The sequence below is a fragment of the Mustela lutreola genome, chromosome 4 (genome assembly GCF_030435805.1).
Source record: "Mustela lutreola isolate mMusLut2 chromosome 4, mMusLut2.pri, whole genome shotgun sequence".
Lineage (NCBI taxonomy): Eukaryota > Metazoa > Chordata > Mammalia > Carnivora > Mustelidae > Mustela > Mustela lutreola.
The window spans coordinates 104,761,358-104,777,352 of record NC_081293.1 but is presented as its reverse complement, the minus strand read 5'-3'; the positions used below and the strand labels follow the sequence as shown (position 1 = coordinate 104,777,352).

General features: G+C 48.2%; 1 protein-coding gene across 5 annotated transcripts in view; it reads right to left on the bottom strand.

Annotated features, from left to right (window-relative positions):
• Positions 1-15,995, bottom strand: part of COBL (cordon-bleu WH2 repeat protein) — a 261,854-nt gene that overhangs the window by 146,009 nt on the left and 99,850 nt on the right. For all 5 annotated transcript variants that reach the window (XM_059170611.1, XM_059170614.1, XM_059170613.1 and 2 more), the window contains exons 3-4: positions 5,321-5,531; positions 3,216-3,444 (exon numbers count right to left, since the gene is read on the bottom strand). In XM_059170611.1, the coding sequence (XP_059026594.1) occupies positions 3,216-3,444; positions 5,321-5,531 (440 nt within the window). The remainder of the gene's footprint in view (positions 1-3,215; positions 3,445-5,320; positions 5,532-15,995) is intronic.

Here is a 15,995-nt window from a genome sequence, read left to right as displayed (position 1 = left end):
CTGTGGTTGCAGACCAATGCCCACTTTTGTGCCGTTCATCTCTTTTATGTAAGAGAAAAATACTGATTTTAATGAACTTTCTGGAGACAGTGTGTGTGTGTACACGTGCAGTCCAAGAAGGTCAGAGGAATCCCACTATATAATATGTATGACTATATATATCTATGCACATGTGTGCGTGTATATGTAAATGTGTGTATATTTGTGTTTGCCTGTTAAGTGTATGATAAGTAAGTGTCAGAGTAAATGCAAAAGCTGGGCTGACCATACATATACTTGTCTATGGCTGAAAAGACTGCATTTCACAGTCTAGACTGCCCCAAAGTCTGCAGCAGACAGAATGGATGCCAAGGACAGGTGAGCACAGGTGAACGCAGGTAGAAGGGAAAACTGTGTGTCTGGGGTATGTGCCACCTCCACTGCACCCTAAAATTCCGTATTCCAAAGGGACCCATTTTCTACCCCAGCCGCCATCATCTACACCGCAAATTCTCACACGAGGGACATTCTCTCAGGCAATCAGGAGTCAAAAAAACAAACCAAAGCCTCATGTCAGCTGACAAGAGGCCCCTAGGAGGGTTGCATGGCACAGTGCACTCCTTCAGACCCTGCACGCGAGCGTCACTTCCATGCATCATCCTAGCCCAGAGCCATGCAAAGCCCAGGCGGGCCGGAATGGGCTCACTGTACCTTGACAACTCAAGGAGGGCTCCGACTGAGTTTTGGTCAGAAGAACTGGAAGAAGCAGGCAATGAGAGAGTGAGCGCAAGCTTCTGAGGGCAGCAGCACGTGACCACAGCTGTGGTCCCTCAGTGAGCCTCGCAAGAGGGTTGTCTGGGCCCCCGCAGGAGAGGCCAAGGGCCCTGGATCTCCCTGGAGCCTGCATATGCCAGGCTGCTAAGCATTCCTGTGGAAGCAGGTGGCAGCAAAGCCTTCTGCTCTTCCAAGCTGCCACCACCAGGACTTCCGGAGGAGGCAGGACCCTGCTTGGTGACACATCTTCCCTGGCCATGGCCATTGTCCCTTGGAGCAGCTGCTGGCTGCAGAGGGGCTATAATCCAATAGGGGCCACAAGGACAGGGCTTCCTATAGGCATCTTCCAGAATGTTCTTCTTTCTTCTCAAATACTTGACTGCCATTAGGGAAAAAGGCATTTGGAGTGATGAGAATCAAAGGCTTCATGGCCGGCGTGGCATGTGGACCAGTTCAGTCCAGAGGAAAGGGCTGCTGGCCACTGGGCTGGAGGAGCCGGTCACCTACCATGCTGGCTGTTGTGCCTTTCTTTTCCGGGGAGGGTACTGGGGTCCTCAGAGGGCACCCAAGGCAGTGACAGGCACTCAGGGCTCAGGTGCTTCCAAATCTGATAGCCAGGCTGGCTGCACCTGTGTGTCCTTCCCTGTGTGGGGTGGAAAGACGGAGCCCCAGCCTGACAGAGGTCCCCTCCCTGAACACCTCCGCTCTGTGCTCTGGACCACCGCGAGCTTCCTGGGATCACGCTGCTTGGGGCAGCAGATTTTATAGGACTTTTCCCAGGGAACAGGTTTCGCATCTATATTTCGAGATATACCTGAGAATTGACCAATGACAGTTAGTTATTTGTAAGGCTTTTTTCTTTCACAGACTTGTGTGGGATAGTTTTTCCCTCCCTCACTTCCCCTTTCTTTTTTCCCCTTCCTTCCTTCCTTCTTTTCTTTTTTCTTCCTTCCTCTTTCTTCCCTCTTTCTTCTCCTTCCTTCCTTCCTCCCTCCCTCCCTCTTGCTAAATGAAGTCTGTGTTTCTAAAGAGGCACAGAAACCACATTTATAGAGGGCTGAGAGAACCAGGCAGACATACTAGCTATATCCAGGCCCGTGTCGCAGATGCTGGGAATAAACTTGTCTGAGTTTTAAAAAGATGCCACATAAGGCACAAGATGCATTGCTCTCAACTGTCAGAGCACTTTTTTTTTTGAAATGAGACAGGGGGTCCAGAACCTCTAGAGGGTTGGGGGAAGGCGAGGAGGCTCAACGACAATCATTGATTTTTGCAACAAAATTGATAATAAGTGGGGCTCCTGGATGGCTCAGCTGGTTAAGGATCTACATCACATGCTCAGCGGGGAGCCTGCTTCTCCCTCTCCCTCTGCTGGTTTCCCCTGCTCACGCACATACCCTCTCTTTCTCTGCAGATAATAAAATCTTAACAACTTAAACAACTGGTAATAAAAGATTTTCTTGGAAGAATTTGAAACAAACTATAGAAAAACATGAAAAAATGGAATATATTTCAACAACCCAACCTATTCTGTATTTGTGGAATAAATAAAAGACCACAGATATCAATGAGCCTCGTGAAAACAAGGCACATTTATGAAGTTCACTTTAATAATGCTTAGGTCAAGGAATATTCATTTATTTTTTTGCCTGCTCATTCATTTATTTAGTTCGGTCTGACAGCTGTTTCCAAACAGTCCGCCCTTTGGGTCAATCAGGGATCTCTCTGCTCACACACACCAGTCTCTGTGCCAACACCTGGCCTCTCGAGTGGCCACTCGCCCCAGTGTCTCTGGGCCCTCGGGTCAAGTACCAAGTTCACACGAGAAGTCAGTAGTCTCTGGCATCAGTGGTGAGGGAGCCCAAAACAGCATCTTGAGCTGTGTTCAGGGACTGATCTCCTGATCTTTAATTCAGCCAGTTTTAGAAAAAGAGCTAAATGTGTTTTGTCACTGTTTTGTGTGTGTGTGTTTGTTGTTTTGTTTTTTAAATAAGTATTTTATTTATTTATTTGAGAGAGAGATAGAGAGAGAGAGAGAAAGAGAGAGCATGAGCAGGGGGAGAAGCAGAAGGACAAGCAGACTCCCCGCTGAGCAGGGAGCCTGACCCGGGACTCAATCCCAGGGCCCTGAGATTGTGACCTGAATAAGAAATCCAAGAGAAGATGGTTCACGTGCTACGGCTGCTTCTTTACTTACCTCGCCGAGCTCACAGGAGACAGGGTGATGCTCAGAACATGGTCAGGATGTGGGGGGGAGGAAGAGGCATAATTACAATTGAGGGGAGTGGGGACAAACCAAATTTATTTTCTGCCCACTTCAACTGTGCTTTGGACAACACGTGGGTTGCCTGAAAATTCAGGTACCTGTCTCTGCTGGGCACCTGGAGCGCTCACAGGCAGTGATGTCTGCTTCCTGCCTGTGCTCTTACAGGGCAGGTATCAAAGACGCAAGGTGGCCTCACCTCGTTTGTTGTCCCACGCGTAGAGCTCCTTTATCCCCAGCTCGTTGAGGGACTTGGAAAGTTCCAGCTCCTCCCCAGCAATGTTGTCCCTGAGGAGAACCACGTGCTCTGGGCTGACTTCACATTTCGCACAGATGACGGGCAGAATGTTCTGGAGCGGCACTTCGGGGCTCACACGCACAACGGCCTTTTGGGTTCGCAGGTAATTCACTACCAAGCGCACAGATTTCTGGAGGGACACCCCGGACAAAAGAATGCTGTAAATGTGTGTCCCCACATGGCCTCACCCTCTGCTTGTGGGCTCGAAATGACCACGGCAATGTTTTGTGCAGCCCGAGCCCCTTTGTGCAAAACTCAGTGGGTTGTGGGGGAACTGTCATACTGAAAAGTTCAGGATAAACACCCGGCATAATACGTTTCCTCAGAATCTCTCACCGAGGAGCTAACAGCTAAAAACACAGGGGAACGGACATCGAGAGCGGTCTGGGCTTATCACTGAACACATACGCCGCCTTTCCAGGATCCCAAACAGAACACAAGGTGCTCACATAGATTTTGTGAAGGAAGATAGTTTCAAAGTGTAATGAACGATTCAATCTAAAGAAAAACCCTAAAAAACCCAAGATATCAAAGTTTTAGTTAAGCAGCCAAAAGACTCACAAAAATATATTAATATCTATGTAAATATATATAGTGTTTATTTGTCTGTATATACACATATATATGTATATTACACACACATATATTTAAGCTAGAAGAAAATAACAGACAATATATGCATATAATATCCATATAATGATGGGCACCATAATCAGAAAAAAAATCACTTTGACTAAATAAGATGCCAACTGTCTACTGATAAACTGGCCCATCAAAAAAAAATTAGTATGTCAAAGTTTCAGGCAGTCACCATTTTCCTGGCCTTTACTGTCACAGCATGGTCTGAGAATGCCGGAGAGGGGCCACAGCAAGTGTGGGCTGAACAGAATCTGATTGAGGTGGATCCACACCCCTTTCCAGAGTAGAGATGCCACCAGTTAAAATTTATTAAGCCCCCAAACGTAAAAATTGACAGAAGATGAACTGTTGGCCAAACTGCCATTTTTAGAAGCAGAAAAATCTAGTAAATATTCCCAAGAATCTAAAAGCTTTTATTTTATCTTTTAAAAAATATTTTATTTATTTATTTGACAGAGAGAGACACAGCAAGAGAGGGAACACAAGCAGGGGGAGTGGGAGAGGGAGAAGCAGGCTTCCCACCAAGGAAGGAACCTGATGCGGGGCTCGATCCCAGGACGATGGGATCACGACCTGAGCTGATGGCAGATGCTTAATGACTGAGACACCCACGTGCCCCAAGAATCTAAAAGCTTTTAACTGGAGCTCGAAGATCACAGCAAAGGCTTACGAAAAAGCACCGTCAGGAGCTGGAGTTCATTTTAATCAAAAAATCAAAAGCCTGAGTTACATCTGTGTCTAAGACATGCTCCAAGTGCAATGAGGAAACATTTCCGATGTCAGTTTCTCAAAAGGGACAACTACTGTTACTTCTCTCTCTAGGAAGAAGTTCAGATCTTCCCCATTCCCCATGGCTTCCTCAGACAGGAAGACCTCCAGAATGGAAGGAGAATGGCTGTAACTAGTTCAACAAGGTAGTGGCTGGTTACCTGTGATTATTTAAAGTTGAATTAATTAATGTTAGATACAATTAAAGGCTCTGTTTCTCAATCATACTAGCTGCACTGTACCTGCTTAATAGCCTCATGCAGCCAGGGGTGACCCCTTTGGAAAGTTCAGAATGATAAACCATCTCCTTCTGTGTAGAAGGTTCCAAAGGCTACCTCTGCTCTAGACTGATTCCTCTTCCATAATATCCAAAGGAGCAAAGATACAACCATGAATATTACTGAAGTCGGCTAATTTCCATCTTCTGAAAGAAGCTCAGTTTAGAGTCTAATTTTGGCTAGCAGGGAAGTAGACATTTTTAACAGCTGTATGCACATGTTACTCAGATAAGAGGGGTTCCACCAGCCCCCCTCTCAGCTCCTTGGCCACAGGTGTCTCATATGCCCCCAGATACAAAGGGTCCCCCTCTTCCTACTGACCTCAGGTGCCTTGGGTGGGGCAGGCTTCACCTTCTCTTCGGGAACTTTCTCTTTGAGAAATACAGTGTGCACATTCAGGGTCCCAACTAAAGTATTTGGCTTAAAACTCAAAGGCTGTTGGGTTTCCGAAGACCGGATCTCGAGGGCGTGGTGGGACGGGTTCAGGTGGTTCTGGAGGCAGAGCTCAACCAGTAGGTCCATCATCGCATGGCTGGAAAAGGGAAACAGATCACATTAATTAGGAATGTTTTTGCCCTCCCCCTTCAGTCAAGCTGAGTAAGGGTCAAACCCACGCACCAGTAGGTGAACGAGCAAACTGATCATGCATATGACAGGCAACCAGAGCTCTTGGATCCCTGGTGCAGGACTGGACAGCGTTTCCTAACATCTCCAACACTAGTCGACAAAATGCCTGGAAGAGCAACCATCAGAGCTGGGACAAGAGCTGTCTGTAGTTATGTTCACGGCCATGTTGACTGGAGTCCTAGAAGGTTAATCAGCACACGTGATACTACTACTAAGACTAAATTTTCAATGATTCAGCAATATAATGGCTCTTAAAAAGTGAGAGAGAGAGAGAGCAGGGGAGACGGATGGGGGAGAGGGAGTCCCAAGGAGACTCCATGTTAAACACAGAGGCCAACTTGGGGGCTTGATCTCACGACCCTGAGATCAGGACCTGAGCTAAAACCAAGAGTCGGTCGCTCAGCCAACTAAGCCACCCAGGTGTTCCCAAACTGAAAATTTTAAGTTGAAGATGAGAGCTAAAAAAAGGTATGCCTTTTTAAAGACAAAAACCCCCAAACAAAAAAACAAAACCCGAGGAAAATGACCTTGTTTGGGCGTCAAAACTTGTCCTCATGCTCCCTGTCACAGGGAATTGCTTACCAAGGGAGGAGCGTAACAATTCAGATCACTCCGAAGAATTTCTTTTGCCTCTTTTATATCTCCCTGGCAGAAGGTTTTTATATTTAAAGCTGATCTCTCTTTCCCTAAATTTCCCAAGCAGTGGAGCCTACATCTCTCACAAAAGCATAGGTCTTTCCTGTGATCTATGTCTTAAACAGGAACTGAATTTTAGGTCATAATTATGCTTTCCAGGTGCCTGGGGATGCAGGTGTGCAGATCACGGACTGGCAGTTCTTCTGTGAACACACAAGTGACAACTGTCCTGCTGCAGCCTGGGCACCTGTCACTCACCCTGAGGGCTGTGGGCTGCTGGGGGCAGTGGCTCCAGACAGGAGAAGCATAGTCAGAGCCCCAAGCCAGAGAGAGTCCCCAAAGTACCCTACTTCTCATTCAACTGCTACAATTCAAAATTAATCTCAGATTGATACAAAACAACTCAGTACTTCTGTGGGGTCTGGGGACTCTGATGGGGTGTTTGTGGGGCCAAGGCAGTGCACACGCTCTCAAGGGCTCCAGCACACATGGCCATGCTGGCTACTAACACTGGGAAGACTGTAAACTTTGATTCCTTCAACTTGGGGTGGGGGGCAGAAATCATCTTTATCCCAACCACAAACTTAATGCAATGCAACAAACAAGCTCTAAGATGTGAGGACATTCCTCTGAGGAGCCTCAGTAGAGAAAACAGACTTCTAACGATGCTAAGATGACTTCTACTATTGGTTACTGCTCGGTGTGTATCCATGAAGCCACTCATGTGCCTCCCTTCTGCGCTACCTAGTCTGAGAGGAGAGGTCTCCGGGAAAAGGCAGAGCGGGCTTAGGACCCTGGTGCCTCTAGAGGCTCACTGCTTTCCTGTCTTTGTCTCCACCCACATTCGGCTGCTGCCTCCACCCACAGTCGGCTTGCATGGGGTAAACACACCCAAATAAAGTATCAAATGGGTATTAAAGTTAATCTTAGACAGGAAACCACAAAGAACACAAAAGCTACTCATGTTACTTTCTGTTCTTTTAATACACTAATTGGTAACACGTTTGAAACATCAAATTAGAGGCTTGGAAAGAGAGAGGCCAGCTCCAGAGGAGGACGCATGTTCCTCCATCACGGAGAACAACCCTGGCTCGCCATCATGGAAGCCAGTAGTTACTGAATGTGCCAGCATACTGAGGTACCCATTTTCTGGCCCAAATAATGGGGTACCCAAATCTCTGTGTGTCCGGTGGATATCCCCCCAACTCGCCTGATCCTTTCTGGCTTTCTCTACTTCACTTAATGCATGTTGAGTTTCTTCCAGTGACAGTCTCAGCAGTTGGAAGTGGAAGTAGTTTCTGAACCAAATGTTTGGGGTGGGGAGAGAGGAGGGAAGGCACAAGGCAAAGTTCCCAAGCAGAAGATTCTATGTGCTGAGGCACTATCTCCTCAAATTTACTATTAAAGAAAAAAAAAAAAAAACAGTAACAAAATAAAACTCCATAAGAGCATGATCATAAAACCCAACACCAGATGCCTGGCCCGGCCATGATATGTGCTTAAAATGGATGAAGAACTCAGAGGCCATTACCCATTCAACTTAGACAAGCAAATCGGACATCATCCTTTCCCAGTGGCAGGAACCCAAGCCGGGACAGAGGGGTTCTCACAGGGAAGTACAGAAGTTTGAGGCTAAGAGAAGCTCAGGTTTTGGCAGCTGTCTTGCTCCCCTTCGGGCCACCTGCATCTGGGCCTCCCAGAGGGGCGCGGCGTCCTGATGGGACCGAACTCGGCCTGCACTTGAGAAGCTGGATACCCACCAGTCCAAACACCAGGACCTGGGTCCAAAAGCATGAGCTCATCTTGCAACACTTCCTGCAGGGTCGGCCACTTTGTGTGCCCCTGCCCCAGGCTCATTTAAAACACCACCGGATTTACTACTTTTCCACTATCGGCTTTTAAGGATCATGCCCATGGAAAATGAGGTGGGGGGTGGGGCTGGCCTTATAGCCTCCGAAAAGAGGGTGGGAGGTGGGCTGGCCCACCCCAGTTAATCTGCTTTCTTGGCTGGCATTTAAAATGCCGTATTCTCAGGAGTACGCCAGTTCTTCCAAAGCTTCTTTGATGCCCCTGGAGAAATTGACCCACAAAGAGAGAAGAAAGGCAAAGCACAATGGCAGCGCCCAAAAATGGAGAGAGGTGCCACCTGTACGGATGGCAGAGGGCGGCAGCGTCTGGGTATCAACGTGCACCCTCCACAGGGTCTCAGTGGTCCCTATGCCCCCGGACCACAGGAAAGAACTTTCCAGAGACTGGAAGACGTTGCCTGCTACGCACCCACACTCTCATCCCCTCCTGAGCCTGACCACTCCTCCCCTCGCACCTGTCCGCGGATGCAGCGGCACGGGCCTCGGATCTGCAGGTAGGCACACACCAGCTCTGCTGTGGTTCCCTTGGTGGCAGGGTGGTTCAGTGAAGGCCCCTGAGGGGAGCTTCCTGGGACAGAGTCCAAGCACCGCCGCCCCCCCCGCCCCCGCTTCTCAGATCTGCCTCCCGTGCCTCAGTTTCCTTACTGGTGAGGGTATACAGACAGTGTCCACCTGCTAGAGACTTAAATGAATGAACACCTGAAAGGCAGAGAGCATAGCGCCAGGCATGTGGCTTACCACATGTGATGTGTTTGCGAAACACGTGAGTTCATCTGTTCCAATCTTTTCCGCATGGGGAGTCTGTGTGGTGAGATGTTTTACCTGGCTGAGAGCAGAGCATCCCGTCTGTACATGGCTAAACCAACCCCTCCAGCAAATACCGACATAGCCCACACGCTCAAAACAACATCCTTGAGACACTATACCATCAAATTCCCCCAATCTTACAATGAAAGAAAACAAGGCACCTAGACACCCTCCAGAATGTCAAAGAGGAATCGGGTGTATTAAGGACGTTGACTAGACTATCCCTGCTAAGAACGTAACCCCCTGTTGACTGTATTTGGAGATGGGGCTTCTAAGGAAGTAATTATGGTTACATGAGTCACAAGGGCACTGATAGGACGATATTAGTGTCCTTACAAGAAGAGACCCAGAGATCATGTTCTGTGCACCCAAAGAAAAGAAGTCACATGAGCACATGGAATGATGGCGGCTACCTATGAGCCAGGAAGACACCTCAGAAGGAAATCTACCCACTGGCACCTCGACCTTGGACTTCCAGCCTCCAGAGCTGTGAGAAACCATGTCTGTTGTGGAAGCCCCCAGTCTGTGGTATTTTAAGGTAGCCTAAATATGACAAAAATAATCAACCTTTGCAGGCTTTCTCTCTCTCTCTGATCCCAAGTAATAAAGAGGAATGACCACTCAAAACCACCTTGGTAGGGGTTGGGGGTTCATGAGGCATATCTCTGGGGCTTTCTCTCCGAATTTCTCCTCAATATCCTTTTCCCCTCTGGACTCTTCAATCTGTTGTTCCCCAAAATGTCTCTTAAGTGCTCAGAATATAGGGGTGCAATTTATTCCCTGGATTTATGGTGATCTCTATTTTTAAGTTTAAAGGTACATACTTTTTTTCTACATCTTTAAAAAAAAAAACCACTATGACTGTCCAAATGTGTATAGACATCACGAAACATTCTGGCACGACTCTGCAGCTTTGATAAGAAAAAGCTGCTCCTTTTCCCTGTGCGTTTTTCTTTTCTTCTTCTTTTTTTTTTAAATCCTCACCAAGAGCTTGCCAAAGTGATGGTCAGCCTGTGCCTGCACCCCTGCCCCAAATGCAGAGGTGCCCGGGACTCAAGGAAGTGAGCAAGCTCTTGGGGACCACACGGCTGGGACAGGGAAGTCAGGGAGGGCACGTCCCATTTCCATCAAGCTGCGCCTGGTGACGCGTCACCCCTCTCCAGGACGCACTTCTAGCTATACTGCAAAGCCTGTCTTCATTCTGGAGCTGCAACCTCGACCCATTCCTACAGCCCTCTCCCTGCCATCATGCCAGCACGACCCTGGGTTCCCTCTCAGGGACCGCGTGCTCATCCTGGTACATCTAGCAGAGCCCTGTAGGACCATGCCCTGCAGCTGGGGTTCTCAAAGATGAGCTAATCTGAAAGTTTGGGCGTGGTCAAAGTCCAATTGCTGGGCCTCTCCTCAAGGTTTCTGAGCCATTAGGACTGGTCTGGGAATTTGCATTTCTACCAAGTTCGGGGGGATGCAGTCTGTTGGTCAGGGACCTCGCTTTGAAAACTAGTTTACTCCTCGTACTCATGAAACGAGCACTTCATGCATTGATTAGATAAATGGGTCCCTCAATGCTGAGTTTACATGCTACATTAAGGTAGCTAGTTACGAGGGTGCCTGGGTGGTTCAATCAGTTAAGCGTCTGACTCTTGGTTTCGGCTCAGGTCAGGACCTTAGGGTCATGAGATCTAGCCCCTCATAGGCTCTGTGCTCAGCAGGGAGTCTGCTTATCCCTCTCCCTCTGCTCCCTCCCCTGCTTTCTCTCTCTCTCTCTCTATGGGATAAATAATAAAAATCTTAAAAAAAAAAAAAGGTAAGTACTTATGGACATAATGTTAAAATGAACACACTTAATTTGCATGTATAGTGCTTAGTTTTTTTTATGTGGAACCAAGACCAATCAGTGGCCCCAAGCTGTAAGGCAAAATCTGGCTACTGAGTCATAGCAAGTCCCGGGAGAAAGTGGAGTCTCACAGCTTTGCGTGGACCAGAGAGGCAACATACAGCATGATGTAAGCAGGGCCCTCTGAGAGGTGGCCCCTATGGACAAGGTCAGGGACAAAGGAACACACAGGCAGAAACACCCGAAGGACGAGAGAGAGACCAGGAGATGGGGGAAGGCACAGGCAGAGAAGTCTGTGGGTCAGAGGCAGAGCTCTAGGCTCAAAGCTAGAGTCACTGACAACAATCTGTCTTCGGGAAGCCTGGGTCCTCGGGCTGTCAAGTGAGGTTGGAGGGCAACAGACAGCCGTGAAATGACCAGGGTACCTTCATCCCACATACAAGTCTGAAGCCCAGTCATCAGGATGACAGCATGCAGTCCCCCAATCCTGATGGCTCGCCTTCATAAAACCCAAATGCCTCTTGGATCCAGACAGCCGCCACGATCTGCAAGAGTTCTCCGTACATGATCCAGCGAGAGATTGGAGTCTCTCTTAACTGGAAAGACCTGCCTTCCCTAAGGCATTCAGCTTTTCAAACTTCTCAGAAAATAATGGCAGTTGGAGCACCTTGACCTAGAGATAAACGTGCTGAGGCTGGGAGCCTGGCTATTTTCCTGGCCACGTGTGATGCCATGAGTTGTTACCTGGACAGGTGAGGACGGGTGATATCAACACAGGGTGCACACTGGGCAGACAGATTCCTACCACGGTAACTTGTGCTCTCGCTTAACTTTGACCCCACCATCTTTGACCTGTACCTTCAGAGTCTGGAGCCTCCCGTGTCCAGGTCATATGCAAGCAGACCTTGGCCATGTGCTTCTCACTTGGCTGCTGAGCCAATGTGCCCTTTTGGGGGTTCTGGCACAGAGCTCAATGATCTTGAAAGTTAAGTTTTATTAGTTAAAAAAATAAAATAGTTTGTTAAATAAAATAATATTAAATAAATAATATTTTTATTAATAAAAATAGTTTTATTAGTTTAAAAGTTAGTGTTTATTTTAAATGTGCATGTGATATTTGGATGCTATTGTTTTTCTAAAGATTTATTTATTTTAGAGAAGGGGGGAAGGGCAGAAGGAGAGGGAGAGAGAATCGCAAGCCTGCTTCCTGCTGAGCGTGGAGCCCCACATGGGGCTCGATCTCCTGACCGTGAGATCTCGACATGAGACAAAGTCAAGAGTTGGACACTTAACCAATTGAGCCACCCATGAGCCCCTGACACTATTTTTGATAGAAGACCACAGTTCCCTATATTTGAGGAAAATTAATGCATTTGAGGAAAACTGATGTTCCGAGGTGTCAGTTTCCTTATGACTTGCCTGGCACTGGAACAGAGCCTTGTGTCCCCGGTGGCGTGCGTGATTTTGTTTGATGGAGACCCGGGGAACGCGGGATGGCCCACAGCACACAGCCGCCACCCAGTCCAGGCCCTGGTCCGGCCCTTCCTCCATTCATGTTCCAGTAGCACTGAATTAGCCATTTTTTGCACAAAGAAATGTCCTGCAAATGAGAATTCTTTCTTTCTGCTGCTCTCTGGGACGTCTTCCTCCCAGGTGCTTCAGAAAGTTAGGTGCTCGGTATGTATTTTGTTTTCTTTCTTCTTCCTTCCTCCTTCCTCTCCTCCCTTCCTTCCCCTCATTTCCCTCCCTCCCTTCCTTTCTTTCTTCCTCTTCCTCCCTCCCTTCCTGCCCCTCCTCATTTCCCTCCCCTCCTCTCCCTCCCTCCCCCTTCCTTCTTCCTTCCTTCCTTTGTTCTCTTTCTTTCGTTCTCTCTGTCTCCCTTTCTTTCTCTGCCTCCCTTCCTTTCTTGCATAGATATTAGGATCCACGAAACAAGAGCTCCCACCTCTATGACTAGTATCACACCAAATCCCAACCATTAGCGGCACCTGCTGTGAGCTATTAAATAGTGGGTTTAGCAAAGAACACAGCTTTCCACAGCACACAGTTTATAACCTGTGGTCGCCCCATCACCACGTGATTTGCTCACAGCACAGATGCTCAGGAAGAAAAGCCAGTAGCACCTGGAGTCTGATGATCACAGTCTGCAAGTGACAGACATTCGATCACTGTCTCTGTTCTTGGGTTTCGCCCAAACAAGCAAGCAAACGAAGCCTTCATAGGGCAGAATCATTTCAGGGAGGCGGTCCCTAGAAGCAGGGAGCTAAGACCCGGATGGTCAAACACCTTCCCGGGGCTGACGGGAAGGTGATCCAATGAGACCCACTTCTAGCGGCACTGACCACAGTGGGCTGTGTGTCCTGGAATGTTCTCTGAGAGGGCTTGAGGGCAGTGAAACTCCTCTCTGAGGAACTACCGTGGTGGAGACATAGCCTTCTATGTGTGTCCAAACCCAAAGCACATACATTACGAGTGGACCCTGGCATCACCAACAGACTCTGGGGGACGACGATGTGTCTGTGCAGGTTCACCAATTGTAAGGGGCACCCACTCCACTGGGGGATGTTGATAATGGGGGAGATTGTGGGTTGGGAAGAAGGTATGTGGGAAGTCTCTGTACTTCCCTCTCATTTTTGCTAGGAAACTAAGACTGTTCTAAAAAAATGAGCTCTTCTAAAAAAAGATATTCTTCAAAAAAAATGTAAATCAAACAAAACCAAAGCAACCTGTCAGCCAGTTATTTCCAGAACAGTCTTCTCCTGGCCGACTCCCCAGCACCGGAAATGTCTTGTTTAACATCACCTCCTTAACTCGTTGAGTTCCAGAGAAGACCAGGCTCCCTTCAGCTCTGGGAGCCTCGATAAGCAAGGGGCTTCACCAACACCTGGAAGGGGAGGGTGGGTGAAGGAACCCCAGAGCTGCCAGGAGCTCACAGCCACCCTCCCATCCAGTGTGGAGCCAGCGAGTTCTCTCCAGAAGGAACGTGCAGACCCAACATGCACGTTATGAGAGCCTGGGCTATCTGATAAGCTCCAGGACCTAAAAACTCCTTCACTGTTGTAAGCGTGTCTATCGTGAAGAATCACAAGAATGAATACCGAGGGAGATTTCCTGTATTCTGCAAAGGAAATGTTTGCCTTTTCCTGTCCCAGCCCCTTGGGCATGCATACCAACTTGGACCTGACTACTTTATCACAGCAAAAGACACAGCCCCAACACTCCAGAGACTGACATACTTCATGAAGCTCTCTTTTGCCGAAGGGCATTGTCTTTTCAAATATCTTCTCTTTAAGTGTGTCCCAACCCATGTGATGGAGTTGGTGGCCTCCTTCGACCATCCCCATGCGGCGCTGGTAACGCCATTCCTAATCCTAGGCCAGAGCACTTCCCTTAAGAACGGCCCAGAATATGGGGGCACCTTGTGGGGCTCAACTGGACTCCTGATTTTGGCTAGATGGTGATCTCAGGCTCGTGAGGTTGAGCTCTGCGCTGGGCTCTGGGCTCAGTGGGGAGTTGGCTTGAGTTTCTCTCGTTCCCTCTGTACTTCCCTCTTGCTCTCTCTCTCTCTCTCACTCTCTAAGGTAAATAAATGAATCTTAAAAAAAAAAAAAAAAGGCCCAAAACGCAGATTCTCAGGTCCTAATCACTGTTAGAACAGACTGGAACTTATAATTAAGTTTCCAAATCCCAAGAACACTTTAAAAAAGAAAAAAAAAAATCAGTCCTATGCAGAATGCAATCCTCAGATGGCGATTACTAACGTTTCCTCTCGGAGAATCTTTCATATCAGGAAAAAGCACGGGTAAGGGGCTGATTATAAATGATCAGCTGCATGCTTGTCTCATAAAAAGCTGGGCACGTTCTCTAATAACACAGAAGAGAGAAACCACATTGATTAGCAATTAGCAGATCTATTTTAAGCAAGGGTCGGGGACTGGACTTCAGCCGGCTCTGGTATTATTAAAGTTATGACACATGAAACCAAATCCCTCGGCAAGCAGCTGCTGAATCAGCACCAGCCACGATGCCAAGGTCCCAGTGAAGGCAGCCCAGGGGCTGCAGCGCTGACTCACTTAACCCTGCAGGAAGCCTGGGAGGAGGGATTAGAATTTACTGCTGGAGAAGAGGAAAGTGTTTCAACACTGGATCTTTAAGAAGCTGCACGTTTTCTCATTACTACACGGCCACCTTACAAAGTGGTAGCTTCTACTTTGTAAAGAGAAAAGACAAATTAAAAAGATGCGATTTAAGAAAGCGTTCCGTTTGGAAATGGTTTTCAGGGTAATTGTTGTACTTGTCAGGAAAGCATTCTATCTCTGCATGCGTTTGGAGAACTGGGCCCAGGTGTGAGCGCATTGAGATGGGACCCACAAGGCCATTTCTATACAAAATATGTAACTAGTTTGATAGTGACAGTGGTTTCACAGGTGTGCACCGAACTACAGACTCGTCAAGAAGGATGCAGTTAACAAGTACTGAGTTTATATGTTAATCATATCTCAATAAAATAGCATTTTTCAGTGTAATTAAAAATTGGGTCGGGGATGCCTGGGGGGCTCAGTGGGTTAAGCCTGTGCCTTCAGCTCAGGCCATGATCCCAGGGTCCTGGGATCGAGCCCCACATCAGGCTCTCTGCTCAGAGGCGGGCCTGCTTCTCCCTCTGCCTCTGCCCCTCCCTTGGCTCGTGCACATGCTCTCTCCAAAAAATAAATAAAATCTTTGAAAAAATTGGGTTGAAAATATAGGAATGTTGACTAGACATTCACTGGTCAAACTTCACGGACCTCTTAGTTTGCCAGCCTGTAGATTTTCAAGGTAAAGTTCGGTGGGAAAAGCATCCTTAGGACAAGGACCACTCTGTGAAGCAAAGAGACCAGAGACTCTCATCACTTGCATTTTGCAAACCCTGGAAGCTCTGCCTGTAGAAACTGCCAGAGCGACTGGCCTCTGGGGGCTGCAAGGCTGCAGGCGGGGGGGCCCTCCCTCATGGATATAGCATAGACCAACTTCAGCTGCTTCCAGCAGAGCCCTGCGGCTGGGACCCCAGCTACAGGAGGGGCCCCCGAGGGGAAAGCCCCACACTGGGCGGGTGGAGGTGGAAATGGGCCGGCATCACCTAGTGCAGGAGGAGACGCCGTACCTGACAACCCAACAGCCCCCACCCCAGCTATGTACCGAGGCTGGCAGCAAGCATCTGCCACGTGTTTGCGCAGCCCATGGA